Here is a 13,785-nt window from a genome sequence, read left to right on the forward strand (position 1 = left end):
TTTTTTGCAATATTATCTGCCTCCTAATTACCTTTAATGCCTATATAAGCTGGAACCCCACAAAACTGAATACTGATTCTAAGGTTCTTGAGTTGTAGTAACGAATATTTAATTTCAATAATCAAAGAGTGACCTGTATCTAGACTATGTAAAGCTACCATGGAATCTGTACAGATTACATTTCTCCACTTAAGGGCTGTTATTAACCCAGTCATTTCAATAGAGTATACAGATAAAAAATGATTTAGTTTATACCCCTCTCTTTTGTTAAATTCATGGACATATATCCCAATACCACATTGCAGTGAGTGAGGGATTGAGAGCTGCATAAATAGTCCCAGGAATGAAGTGCAGGTGTGCAGGTAATCAGTCCCACACACAGAGTAGTCCAAGAACTAGACAGAGCCCTCTGGTGGTGACTGGAGGGAGCAACAGAGGCTTGATTTGTGGCATTTGCATTATCCTAATAGTTTATTGATATTGGAAACATTTTCCTCCCAAAATGTCATCACTTTTATTAACTGATTGATTGATTGACTGAGAATTCAGGACATGCTTAGTTGTCATGAAAAGAATGTTTAGCAAAATCTTAATAGTCCTAAAAATTTATTTTAAAAAAAAGTAATCCAAACACCCACAACATAAACGTGCTGCTTTGTTACAGTTCATAAAGTGCCATAAAAAACCTGATGGTACACTTTATAATTCTTTATCATTGTAACCTTTATGTGTAGTCATTGATTCATGGGGTGTTTTACAGCACAATTTCGAGCACAGATTCGATTCAATTTTCGATTTGATCAAAATTCTAATTATTTTAAATCTGAGGACTCACATCACATTAAAGCCCTTCCCACTCAAAGCATAAATACATCACAGCAGTCACAGTCACCATGACAATAACAGTCCCTCTCTCCGAGTCCACATCGCCTACTCATTTTCTGATCTCCCTCCATCTCTGTGTTATGAGCTGGCAGTGTTTGTGTGCCTGTCTATGTGTGTGTTTGAGGGAGTGAACAGAGCTGAATGGCTTTGAGTGCCCAGTCTGTCAGGTCACCTGTAGACAGTGATGGTGGGAGAGGGCTGGAGGCTGAGCCAAAGGGGATTTCTGAAGGAGCCTGAGTGCCCTGATTCACTCTGAATCATTGAAAGCCCTCACCATCCACCACAGAGACCTTTTCTGTGTCTTTCTTAAACAAAATGGTTAAAAGCATTTCACAGAAACAAACACGCACGCAGGCCCATGAAAACTATGAAGTTGGCCTATCTGGCCTCATTAGGTGCTGTTTGTTCAGTATTCATTTATAGCCATAAACACGTTTTGATGTTTTTGTGTGTTGTAATAATTTATTTAATTTAAATATATTTATCCACAGTCTGTTTTTGCTATGATCAAACATATTTGAGAATAGAAATGATAATTATATGATAAAACAGAAGTTTCATGTTTAAATTAATATCCGTCAGATGGGTTTTGATTTGGTCCAAGGAGCATATCAAAAGAATCTGAAGGGAAAATAGGAGGTTGATTTCATTTTAAATTATGTAAATCACAGGGATCTCTGGAAGCACAAAAATATGATACGATAAACCTCTTCATTAGCCGGTCACATGTTACACCCAAGGGCAGAAGCGTTATTTTTGTTTATTTGTCATCTTGAGCGCACAGCCGAGTGAACAGGGGTTGTCAGTAAATGCACAAGATGGCATGCATACGTGCACATACGCACACACATATACACAGTGCATAGAACATAGCAGCTTACTATGACTTTGCTCATTCACATAAGCATAAGAAAATGCTGCACAATAAACATCAAGACACGTTTACTTCAGCATTTACACATAAAATAGACTCCCGTGTGTGTATGTATTTGTATGTGCTCCAACACATGCATACAAAAAACAGACTAACGGTATCTGACTCTCTCTCTTTCCTCCACTCTCTGTTCTTCATGGCTGCAGGAACATTTCGAGGTGTCTGTAAGAAGATTGACCACTTTCCAGAGGATGCAGATTATGAGCAGGATGCAGCAGAGTATTTACTACGTAAGTCTGTCGAAACAACACACATCAGAGGCGTTTTCTCAGAGGAGGCACCTCTTCAAAAGAAATTGAATGAGAAAATAATCGAATATAAAAAAAGCAATACAAATATTTCAAATTATGTGCTGAAATATTGTGTAAATCACTCATTTTTATGAAATAACACAATCCAACGGTGATACCAGCTGATACCCTTATGAAACAAAAATATATTGCAGTATATTGGAAAATATCATGTAATATATTAGGCATATATTCTTATATATGGGATTTAATATTTATTTTTTCCAATATATTGCAATATATTGAAATCGGCAATCATTTGTATAGTTTGCAATATATTATATAATATATGTATTATCAATATATTATTCAATGATTTCAAATATATAATATATTAGAAAATAAAAAGGGAGAATAATACATTACAATATATCACAATATATTTTAAGAAATATATTGGTAAATATATTTTCCGTTCGTAAGGGTAAAGAGGGAGGCAGTGTCTCTTTTGGCTCCCTTTGGTTCTCATTGAGATTAAAATTGCCTCTACGTCACTATGATTGGCTGAAGTCGCTGTCAGTGCAAAAATACCCACCTAGTGTGACCCACAAATTGCCTTAATGGGTCCAAATTGTGGAAGCTGTCTAATTACAAACAATTCGCTCAAACAACAACCACTCAGACCTAGTCAGTGTCAGTTTTGTCTAAATCAAAACAAACTTAAAAGGACTTTAAACACTAAATTACCTGTGAGTTGTTTTTTTTTTAGCCTGCACTCTGAAATTAATACTTTTATTCCGCAGGGGCAAAATAAACTTGAAAAAAATATACAGTACAGACCAAAAGTTTGGACACACCTTCTCATTCAAAGAGTTTTCTTTATTTTCATGACTATGAAAATTGTAGATTCACACTGAAGGCATCAAAACTATGAATTAACACATGGAATTATATACATAACAAAAAAGTGTGAAACAACTGAAAATATGTCATATTCTAGGTTTGTATGGGAATTTACAGTTAAAACCCAAGGACCAGATATGTCGCAATGAAGACCAGGAGTCAGAGATGAGTTCAATTAATAATAATAATTTTACTTGAAGAAAATAGTTTGCAATTTCATCAGCAGAAGTCAGCTTCAATACTCTAGACGGAGTTCGTAGGCCGCTCCCCATACAACTCAAAATCAACCACAGTAATACCCTGACAGAGGATACTAATTGCGTCAATACATAAGTCAACAAAATTCTGATTGGTTCCAAAACCTAGATAAACTCTCCAAAGACGTATATCTGATACGCTGGACACTGGCAGTTGATCGTTTGTCCTGGGACTGTCTGAGCTTCTCCCTGTATAGACAGATACTAACACACATACACAGAGATCTTATCTAAAATTCAAGGCTTTCTAGCACTGGCGAGTGTCTTATCATTACGGTTGGATACACACACATAATATGTGGACATTAAACTTGAGGAAAAGAAATACAGGGTAGAACAGGATTCTTTAATATCTCATAAGCGCACATAAGGTTACACATTTCACTCTTGCCATAACTTGATTAATAGTCAAACAAGAAATCATGTAATAATATAATTAATATCAGTATAAAGGATATGCAACTCGGCATCCACTCCTTCACTAGGTTCTTCAAAGTAGCCGCCTTATGCTTTGATTACTGCTTTGCACACTCTTGGCATTCTCTTGATGAGCTTCAAGAGGTAGTTTCCTGAAATGGTCTTCTAACAGTCTTGAAGGAGTTCCCCGAGAGATGCTTAGCACTTGTTGGCCCTTTTGCCTTCTGTCTGCGGTCCAACTCACCCCTAAACCATCTCGATTGGGTTCAGGTCCGGTGACTGTGGAGGCCAGGTCATCTGGCGCAGCACCCCATCACTCTCCTTCTTGGTCAAATAGCCCTCGATGCCTTCAGTGTGACATAGTCATGAAAATAAAGAATACTCTTTGAATGAGAAGGTGTGTCCAAACTTTTGGTCTGTACTGTATATATATATAAATTTGTTTTATTCTTTTATTTTTTGCTACAGTCTTCTATGGTCTCCCCCACACATCTCAACCGTCTCACAATCACCCAAACTGATGATATGCATAGAGAAGGGTCGTATTGGTCAGATGGATTTTTCTTGTTTAGCCCTGCTGGGTTTCTTCAGTTTTTGCAATGACCTCCACACTTTTTACCATCTTATAGATTAAGTGCAGCGGGTTTTTGAAATTGCTTGGTGACTGAAGCCGAACAAAGTAGATGCACTCACTCAAGCATGTCATGGTTTATGCTTAGTGATAAATCATGCTTAACCACAAGCCTTTACACTGTGATAGCCATTTGGTTGTCCTGTTTAAGTGACATCTTCTTTAACTGACTCCCCTGGGTAAATTTGTTCATATTCTTGGCATTAGTTTGTTCTCATTTGTGTCAATTACATCGTTTGTGATTGGGCGCCCAGCTGATTCCTGTATTTATGAACCTTAACTTCAGTGCATACAGTCACATTACGCATCCTCATGTTGTTCCAGGCCTGTACACTGTTATTTGTCCTGTGGAACACAGAAGTAGAATTTTTTTTAGAAATCGTTATGCATGAATAATCATCACTGGGAAAACTACTTTGATGGTGTGGCATCAAACTGGACTGGTCCTTTAACTTTTTATTGGTTTCAAGTTCATGATTTTCATTCATCACCCACCACCCATCCACATGTATTTATTTGATTGTCCCTCTGTTCACTTACAAATATGAGGGGAAAAAAAGACAAAAATCAAGTAAGTAGCAGTGGTTTCTTCAGTGATGTCCATTCATCAAAAGCAGACAAATCAATCAGGTGTAATTTAAATATATGTGGAGAGGAAATGCTCACAATACTGCTAATGAGCCATGAATACACCCTGGACATCAGTTATTAGACAGTTTACATTAACAGACATTAAGAGGTACAATTATAAATTATAATGTTATTTGCATAACAATGATTTAAATGATCATGTTTTTTTTATTATATACAATTTTGGCAAATATACCAGTAAAGTGTGTGTGAATGATACTAGGAGTTATGCATTCAACAGGGCTGGAAAACGTTATTTGCTTACAGTATATGTAAAATGATTAATGGGCTAATCCCCAATGTTAGTCTAGAATGTAGTCTTGTATAGATTTTTTTTCAACATTTCCTTCATATAACGATTAACATATGAGTGTAATGGATTATCAAAAAAGAAGAAATATAGGCCAGTGACAGGATTTCTATTCTTCAATTGTTAATGGGATATTGGAGATATGTGCTTTGCACTCTAAAATGAATGTAAGCTTGCAGGCAATGGTGGATGAATGTGGTTTTATGCTTATTAATGGTGTTTTCACATATACAGGTATTACATTTTAAATGAACCAAACCAAGTTCAGTTAAAGTGAACCAGAAAGGGAACAAGTTGCAAGTGACCTCAGTGCTTTTGATGTTCAAGATGGATGCTTTGGAACCACAGAAGTACCTAAAATGAACCGTTCTCAGTTCATTTTTGGGTCTGTTCAGGGGGATCTAAGATCATTTGGGTGTTTGAGTTAAGTGATTTTATTCTCTTAACTGTCACCCCGGTGTGCCCCCTTACGTTTACTTCACTGTATTACAATTAAATTCTAATCTAATCATGACAAACTATATCGTTGGAAAGGTCCAATCTTTTTTTGTTAAAAATTATGTAGGAAATGTAATAGATTAATTTATGGAAAGAGTGCACCTCAAAAACCTACATCATAACACGAGTTCTGACCTTTGTCAAAAAAAAGTCTTCTTTGTTGTCTTTTTCTCTATCACACTTAAGAAATCATCAGAAATTATATATTACTTGAAAACTTAAAATCTCAAAATGCATCCTTTGAAACCCATTTTAAATTCAAACATTGCATTACCATGAAAATGGTACATCAAACTCATGTCACAAAATTTTTTCAGTCATGAATTATAAAAATGTAGGTTTGGATCATCCACTTTCAAGTCTATGTTCAAAAATGTGAGTGACAGTTAAGAGGTCAATAAAAGATTACAAGGTCAAAAAGAAAAATATACACAGAATAATCTTGCATTTACAAAAAAAGATAAGAATGTATATGTTTTTGTGTTTATCAGTTGGTGGCTATGCACTGTTGCTTTATGGAACATGTAGAGATTGAAATTTTTTAAAAATGGAATGAGTCCAAGAGCAGCCTTCCACACTGGAGCTTTATAGAGAGACTGATGTGATGTAAGATCTTACTGCATGTAAACAACAAAACAAAGCAGGCCGGGTTTTGGCATGTCATTCAGAATAAACAATGCATTGAAATACATTCATGAGCACTACAAATATACATTTCTGAGCAAAAAAATAAATAAATAAATAGCTGAATTTGAAAAGAAATGCTGTGGAAATGCATTTCCCTTCTCTGTTTTTTCTCTGCCTCTGATTCTTTATCTTTATCTGTCTCTCTGTACTTTAGTTACCCTTGAGATAGCTGTCTCTCCCTATGAGCATTGTTCTAATTTCTCTGTTATTCATTTGAAGCAGAGGGCCATGTCCCCTGGCCTAACATGCTCTGCATGCAAGTTCAGGCAGGCATTTCACATTCTGCCCTGCACATCTTTGTGTACAAAATGCCCACTGCACAGACTTCAGGGGATTCATGGGGCTGATAACCTCGACTTGTTAACCAGAGATGCCCGTCTGTCCAGTTTTCAAATTGAAAAGTCTCAGCCAAGCCTGAATAAACGTTTCAGTCGTCCCAAAGAGGTCTTACCCTACGTAGATCTTGCCTGTCAGCGAGACGATGGACCCATCAAGGAAGCAGATGTTTTTTTTTTGCTGCATGCTAATGCTCTGTACAATCCTCCTCAATAAATATCTCCCGTTTCCAGCTGTAATTAAGCGCGGCTTGGCCACTGATCCATTTTTCAAGGATGGCAGGAAAATTGGATGATGGAGGAGTATTTTGTCTTCCCCTGGGCATGAATATATTAATGAAGTGTGCCATGGGAGACTGCTGATCCACTGAGGAGAGAGAGAAATGAAGGGAAGGAGAGACATTTGTTATAGAAAGACAATGAAGCCATAGTGCAATTTTCTTCACAAATTGACCAATTGATCCTTAACGAATGTGTTGACCTGCACAGCTACTTAATGATCAAACAACATTTAAAGTCATTTATTCTTCTATTAGAGACGGCTTATAAATGTTTAAAGCAAAGGTTTTTGCTGGTTACTTTTCAGAATTCAGAATTTGAGAATTGGCTGCCTTTAATAAATATGAAATGAGCAGGCCATTTAATTAAAGTTTCAATTGGAATGACAGAAATGGGAATTAATGAATTGCAATTCAAAGATATTCAACACAGTAACACAGAGAGAATTTAGTAGTTTTGATAGAAAACATAAATCATTTTGTCATTCATTTTGACTTATTTTGACTTTTGACCACCATTAGGGGTCTCCACAGCAGATCATCCACATATTAATTTGTTTTATGGTGGATATCCGGTGGATATCCTGTTCCTCCGCTTTAAATGTATTAATTTATTAAATATAATGAACATGTATTTATGAAATAAAATATATTCATATATAAAGATTTTGAGTTTTTTTATCAGCAATTCATAGTGCAAAATTTAACATATTTTAAATGTTTTAACTTTAAAATGAATTTCATTGAATGTTATTTTGTTTCTATTTTGTTTGCAACCTTACTGTTTGCATTGAATGTAAAGAGTTGGTTTACTCAGCTATCAGTGTTTTGTTGTATATACCTAATATCACTGTCAGTTTTTACATGAATGGGGTGAAGCACAATGTAAAGAACATTTCATTTACATTTCAGAAAAAGCTGAACTGACACATTTTACTATTAGATGTAGTTGTTATTTCATCTGTAGACACGTTGCCCTTCTTATCCCAAAATATTTATTTCTTGGAGGAGAAGAGAAGGCAAATGCTGTGGCATTGCGGTATGCATAGTAATAGTGTACTGATAAGGGCAGTCAACTAGGCTACTGACATTGATCCTGACACTCTCAGACGCCCCTCCTTTTGCTTTTATCCTATTTCTGAAGAGAATGATCAAACTTGATCTGAGCCAGAATGAAGGAGTGAGGAGTTCAATCAGTCTGAGAAGCCCCATGTGTGGTGCATTTTCTGATCCAGAACTGTCCGCAAATAATTGGAAGGAAGCACTGGGCATTTTGGACAGATGCTGTCTGTTGCATTGCTCAAATCTGAGAAGACTTAACTAAACACAACACTTCAAGGAGATATTCAGGCTTGCTCAGAAAAGAGTGTACAAATGCGCATTATTAGATTTAAAACCATACTGATTTACACCATAAATCAAAAAAATGCTAACACTTATATGTACCATAAAGTCATTGTATCAGTAAATTTTAAAGGGTTCATATGATGCTATTTTAAAGATCATTATTTTGTGTATTTGGTGTAACACAATATGTTGACATGCTTTAATGTAACAAAAAAAAACACAAAAAAAAACATTATTTTTCAAATACTGTACATTATTGTAGTTCCTCTATGCCCCGCCTTTCTCAAACATGTCATTTTTTACAAAGCCCCTCCTTCCAAGAAGCACAGTCTGTTCTGATTGGCCAGGTACCCAGTGCATTGTGATTGGCCGAACACCACAAGCAATCGTCGGAAAAATAACTCCCAATTTTCTATAAATGCGAGCTTCAGCTTTCAACAAAAATGTAAAGACAGGAAATAATGTCCTTATTTTTACCATAAGTTCAAGCAGGAAAGAGAACAGAGTCGCGCAACAGACACAGTGATGAAGCTCGTATGTGTTTGCAGTACACAAGCTGCAATTAAGAAATCTGACTCCACTGTGATGTGACCCTGTCGCTCTCAATGCGATACTATACACGGCGCAAAACTCCACATTTGAACATTTTTATTTAGAAATAGCCTTTGCACAGCCAGCTTTGTAGGCTACTCTTCTAGGTTCACAAAACTGTCATCCATAAAATGTTTTGAACATTTGGGTTATGCTGTTCTGTTGTAAATAAATCTTAAACAATGATTCATTTTGCATCTACCTTCAGAAAGCCAAATAAAGTGCTTTTGCTTTCGCACAGAAACACAAAGCATCTGCCCGACACGGCTGCTTCAACACTAACTACTGTTCCTGAAACCACGCCTTCTTTCTTTGCATGAACATTTTGGTGGCATTACGTGAATATCTCCACATCGTGGCGTAGAATTGTGGGGGCGTGTTTGAATGAGTACAGTACAATACAGCAAAGACATATATATATTTAATCTGAGCCCACATATATATGCATATACATAAATATAATATATATAAGATAGTATATAATGACAGAATAAAATATGTATATGTGTGTAACGGTATATAAACTTCATAATCTTGGGAAGAAGAAGGCGGGAACTGGCGGACAATCAAATGAAGGCAAGGCAAGGCAAGTTTATTTATATAGCACATTTCGTACACAATGGTAATTCAAAGTGCTTTACATAAAAGAAAGTAAAATAATAATGAAGAAAAATAATAAGAATAAAACAAGCAATTTTAAAACTTTTAAAATTATTAAAAACAGTTAGAAAATGATTTTACATAAAATAAAATAAAAAAAACAGTGAAAATATTGTGCAATATATGAAGATAACCAAAATAAACACAAAACAATGTGATAGCCCCTCGTCACAACCCCTCGCGCACAAACAAAAACCAAACACAAAATAAAACCCAGGCCTGGTCCTCTCTTGTCCTTCATTGTCGTCGCTTCTCTTTTGTATCCTTCCGATCTCCTCCGTGGGACTCGAGACCGGTGAGTTGAGCAGGTTTCGCTCATTTCCCAATCACTCCACCGGGCTCGCTCCGTTCCCACGGCTCTAGGCCCCGCCCCAGAGTAGTAACAATGTATATTCAAGAAATAAGTATGATAGGTCATCATATATTACCAATACTTCCAAATACCATTCAGAAATTCGGGGTCAGTAAGTTTTTTTTTTTTTTTTTTTTTTATATAAATTAATACTAAAATTAACTATTAATAATAACATTTAAATTAATTAAAATCTATTTTAAATAAATGCTTTTTTTTCAACTTTCTATTCATCTAAGAATCTTAAAAAAAAATTATCACAGTTTCAACAAATATAATAAGCAGCACAACTGTTTTAAACATGATAATAATAAGAAAGTTTCTTGAGCACCAAGTCAGCATGTTAGAATGATTTCTAAAGAATCATGTGACTCTGAAGACTGGAGTAATGACTGCTGAAGATGACATCTGGCTTCTGTTAGATATAAACATTTATGAACTATAACTGTAAAATTTTACTGCATATAAATTTCATTAAGGAGGTATTTCCACCCAGTATAATCCTTACATTTATTTTGTTTAGTCTCTAGGTTCATTCAGTAACACTTAAAGATTCCCCTGCATGAAGTAATTTTTTTAAGGATAATATTTGACCTCAATGTGTGCTGTGCAGTGATGAACAGTAGTGGACAGGTGTTTGTACCATAGATATTGTTTATTTTAGTACATTTCGTATCCAATTAGCATTAAGAACCAGAATGCTCTGTTTTCTAAATAATCAATTTAAGCAAAATGGACCTTTGAATATGATCTGTCATTTACATAAAAAATACTTTCTGACTCTGTATATGGTGAGTTTCCCTCTGTACTATTTACAATCACACTAATGTGGTTAACTAATCGTTAATCACTAATCTCCCTCAGGAGCAGTGAGAGCGTCCAGCATCTTCCCCATTATGAGTGTTGGGCTTCTGTTCATGGGAGGTTTGTGTGTGGCTGCCAGTGAGTTTTACAGGAGCAGACACAATGTCATCCTCAGTGCTGGAATCTTCTTTGTCTCTGCTGGTAAGATATTAAACCCACTGCATCAATGCTAGCACACTCAGTCTGTTTATATTTTTAGCTTTAGCATATTTCAATCTTTCCAAACAACAGTCAATTGTCTGTTGGGTTCAGAATATAGCATGTCGAGAATGTATTATTTCACAGACAGGTTAGGATGTCATCCTCCCTGTAGACTCTGCAGATCTGTGTTGACTTCCCAGATTAACTCTGATTATTGACAAAGGAAATGCATGGGCCGGCTCGAGCCATGTAAACAAATAGCAGGCCAGCATATTGACCCGCTGCTGTAGTTCTGGCCTTGAAAAGGGTGACAGACGGGGGATCCTCAAACAGAACTGCATGTTGGTCAAATATTTAGAGTAAACCCCATTAGGACCTCATGAGCACACAAATGAGCCTAACTCCCTCCATAACAATTGAATTATGATGAATCAATCCTCATGATTGCAGCAAATGCACTGCCGATGACAGAGTGTTGCTTTGTACACAATAATGTGCTTCGAATCGCCTCATCCTATTGGTTATGATCTAAATATTTGACGACAAACTGCTAATTATTTACCCTTCAATATGATGGCGATTATAAAAAGCTAATTAAAATGTTTCAATTGTTCTTTTTTTTCTGTTTCGCATGGCTGATAAGTGATGCATTCTTGTGTAATGATACGGAATGATGAGCCACAGCTGCGTACTGAGCCGTAACGTTCTCTCTCTTTATTCTTTCTTGCCCTCTCCTCTGCTTTTACTCTTCATGCAGGCCTAAGTAACATCATCGGCATTATTGTCTACATATCTGCCAATTCGGGCGACCCCGGCCAGAGTGACTCGAAGAAGAGCTACTCGTACGGCTGGTCTTTCTACTTCGGCGCACTGTCCTTCATAATGGCCGAGATGGTGGGCGTGCTTGCCGTGCACATGTTCATCGAGAAACACCGGAAGCTGCGTGCAAAGTCTCGCACCGAGCTGATCAAGAAGTCAGCCTTCAGCCGCATCCCCAGCTACAGATACCGATTCCGCCGACGCTCCAGCTGCCGCTCCAGCGAGCCTGCCTCTCGTGACCCTTCACCCATGGGCAAGAGCGGGTACACGGGCCCCGCTGCAGCAGACATCTCTATGTACACCCTGTCCAGGGATCCCTCCAAGGCGGCAATGGGTGCCTTGCTCAACTCCGAGAGGGAGTTTTTGCAGGCTCACAACTCCAACGCTAAGGACTTCAAAGATGCGGCCAACAGGAGGACCACTCCAGTCTGAGAGAGGATAAGCACAGAGAAAAGCTACAACCACAGACTTGAGCTAGACCCAAGCAGGAAGAAGAATTCACCTGAGGCCTGCAGGGCTATAACCCTCTTTCTATAACATTATATATAAATATAGATGGTAATTGTTAGATCATTGGTGCTTCCTTTAAATCCTCATTTTTCAGTCACTGTTTCTGTCGTTTCACCTGACTCGCACAACCCTACCCCTAAGGGCTACTCGAGTAGATTGCTAGTCCTCTCCTCAATGTCATTTGTTCTGCGATTGGAGTTCCTGAAGTGCGCAAAGGTAGCCCAGCGAAACTGTGAAGCCCTCTGAGGGGAAGAATTGTAATGCTTCTGACAGACGAACTGAAAGGCTGTCCCGATACTCGCCTTATGCACACCTCAGTAGCCCATAGCTGGTGAGTGCTGCCTCACACTCACAAGATTGTATACACTGTTGGTTTCTCTCCTGGGTCGGAAACTGAGCCCACAACTAGTGCCACTGTCTCATGCTGATCACCCCAACTCATCCCACCTACACAGGCTCTGCATGCCATCCACAGAGTTGTTGTTTTTTTTAAGTTTACTCCCATTATTTTTACATTGCAAAACCCCCAGATTGCCCTGCATAATATTTTATAACAGGGTTGAAATGCTCGTTATTAAATCTTTTTTTAGCTCACCAAAGTTTTTTTGGTATTACATTGTTTTCATTGAGATTTTCAAAAATATATATGGAGAAAGGTTTACTGTGATTTACAATGAGATATCCTTGATAAGAGGTTTACTGGAGGCCCCTGTGCTTATTAATATGGATATTGTGGTCATTACTATACCTTAGAGTTTTTTTTTTTTCATCTGTAGCAAAAGAAAAGCAGTTGGCTGCCAAATATAGATTTCTTAATCGTCTATTGTTAAAATATTTTTGAAGAAAATATAGTTCATACATTTACCAAAAGCTGGACATCAAGATTTTATAAAAACCAGAACATTATAAAAACAGAAGGAACTGCCCTGTGTACTTGAACCATTTACATATCATGAATAGACAAGCCTCTAAATGGGCTGAAGGGATTTTCAGGTTCAAGTCTACACACAATAACAATATGCTGTGCTTATGAACATCCAAACAATACTTCTTTGAAAATATATACTGCTCATTCAATCTACATTAATGCTACATCAATGCTATAGTGAAGTAACTACAAAATATAAATGTATACTGTAATTTAGTTGCTTAGTTAATGTTATAAATATCATACTGATGAATATTGACTCCAAGGGCTTTTGGTTTTCAAATAACAAGCATACAAGGGCTTTGAAGAAGTTCAGCCAACAGAGAAACAGCAGATCTGCCCTTAAAATAGTTAAATAAATAAAAAAAAAAAACTGTTACCTGACAATATTCATGTATTCAAAACACATCCAGATTTAATGATGTAATGTATACAGTAAGTTTTCCTTCGCATCTGTCTCTATTAATCCCCATGTCAGTTAAGTAGAAATGGGAGTAGATCCTGAAACATCTATAATAATGTAGTTTTTTCAGAAATTCATTCCTCATTTCAGAACCCCCGAGAGCTAACGTGCATGT

At 36.9% G+C, this 13,785-nt stretch overlaps 1 protein-coding gene across 1 annotated transcript in view; it reads left to right on the forward strand.

Moving 5' to 3' along the window:
• Positions 1–12,727, forward strand: part of cacng3b (calcium channel, voltage-dependent, gamma subunit 3b) — a 47,292-nt gene extending 34,565 nt beyond the window's left edge. The window contains exons 2-4 of the mRNA XM_059558354.1: positions 1,966–2,049; positions 10,810–10,950; positions 11,708–12,727. Of these exons, the coding sequence (XP_059414337.1) occupies positions 1,966–2,049; positions 10,810–10,950; positions 11,708–12,201 (719 nt within the window). The 3' untranslated portion in view covers positions 12,202–12,727. The remainder of the gene's footprint in view (positions 1–1,965; positions 2,050–10,809; positions 10,951–11,707) is intronic.
• Positions 12,728–13,785: the final 1,058 nt, after the last annotated feature.

This window comes from Carassius carassius, chromosome 9 (assembly GCF_963082965.1).
Source record: "Carassius carassius chromosome 9, fCarCar2.1, whole genome shotgun sequence".
Classification (NCBI taxonomy): Eukaryota; Metazoa; Chordata; class Actinopteri; order Cypriniformes; family Cyprinidae; genus Carassius; species Carassius carassius.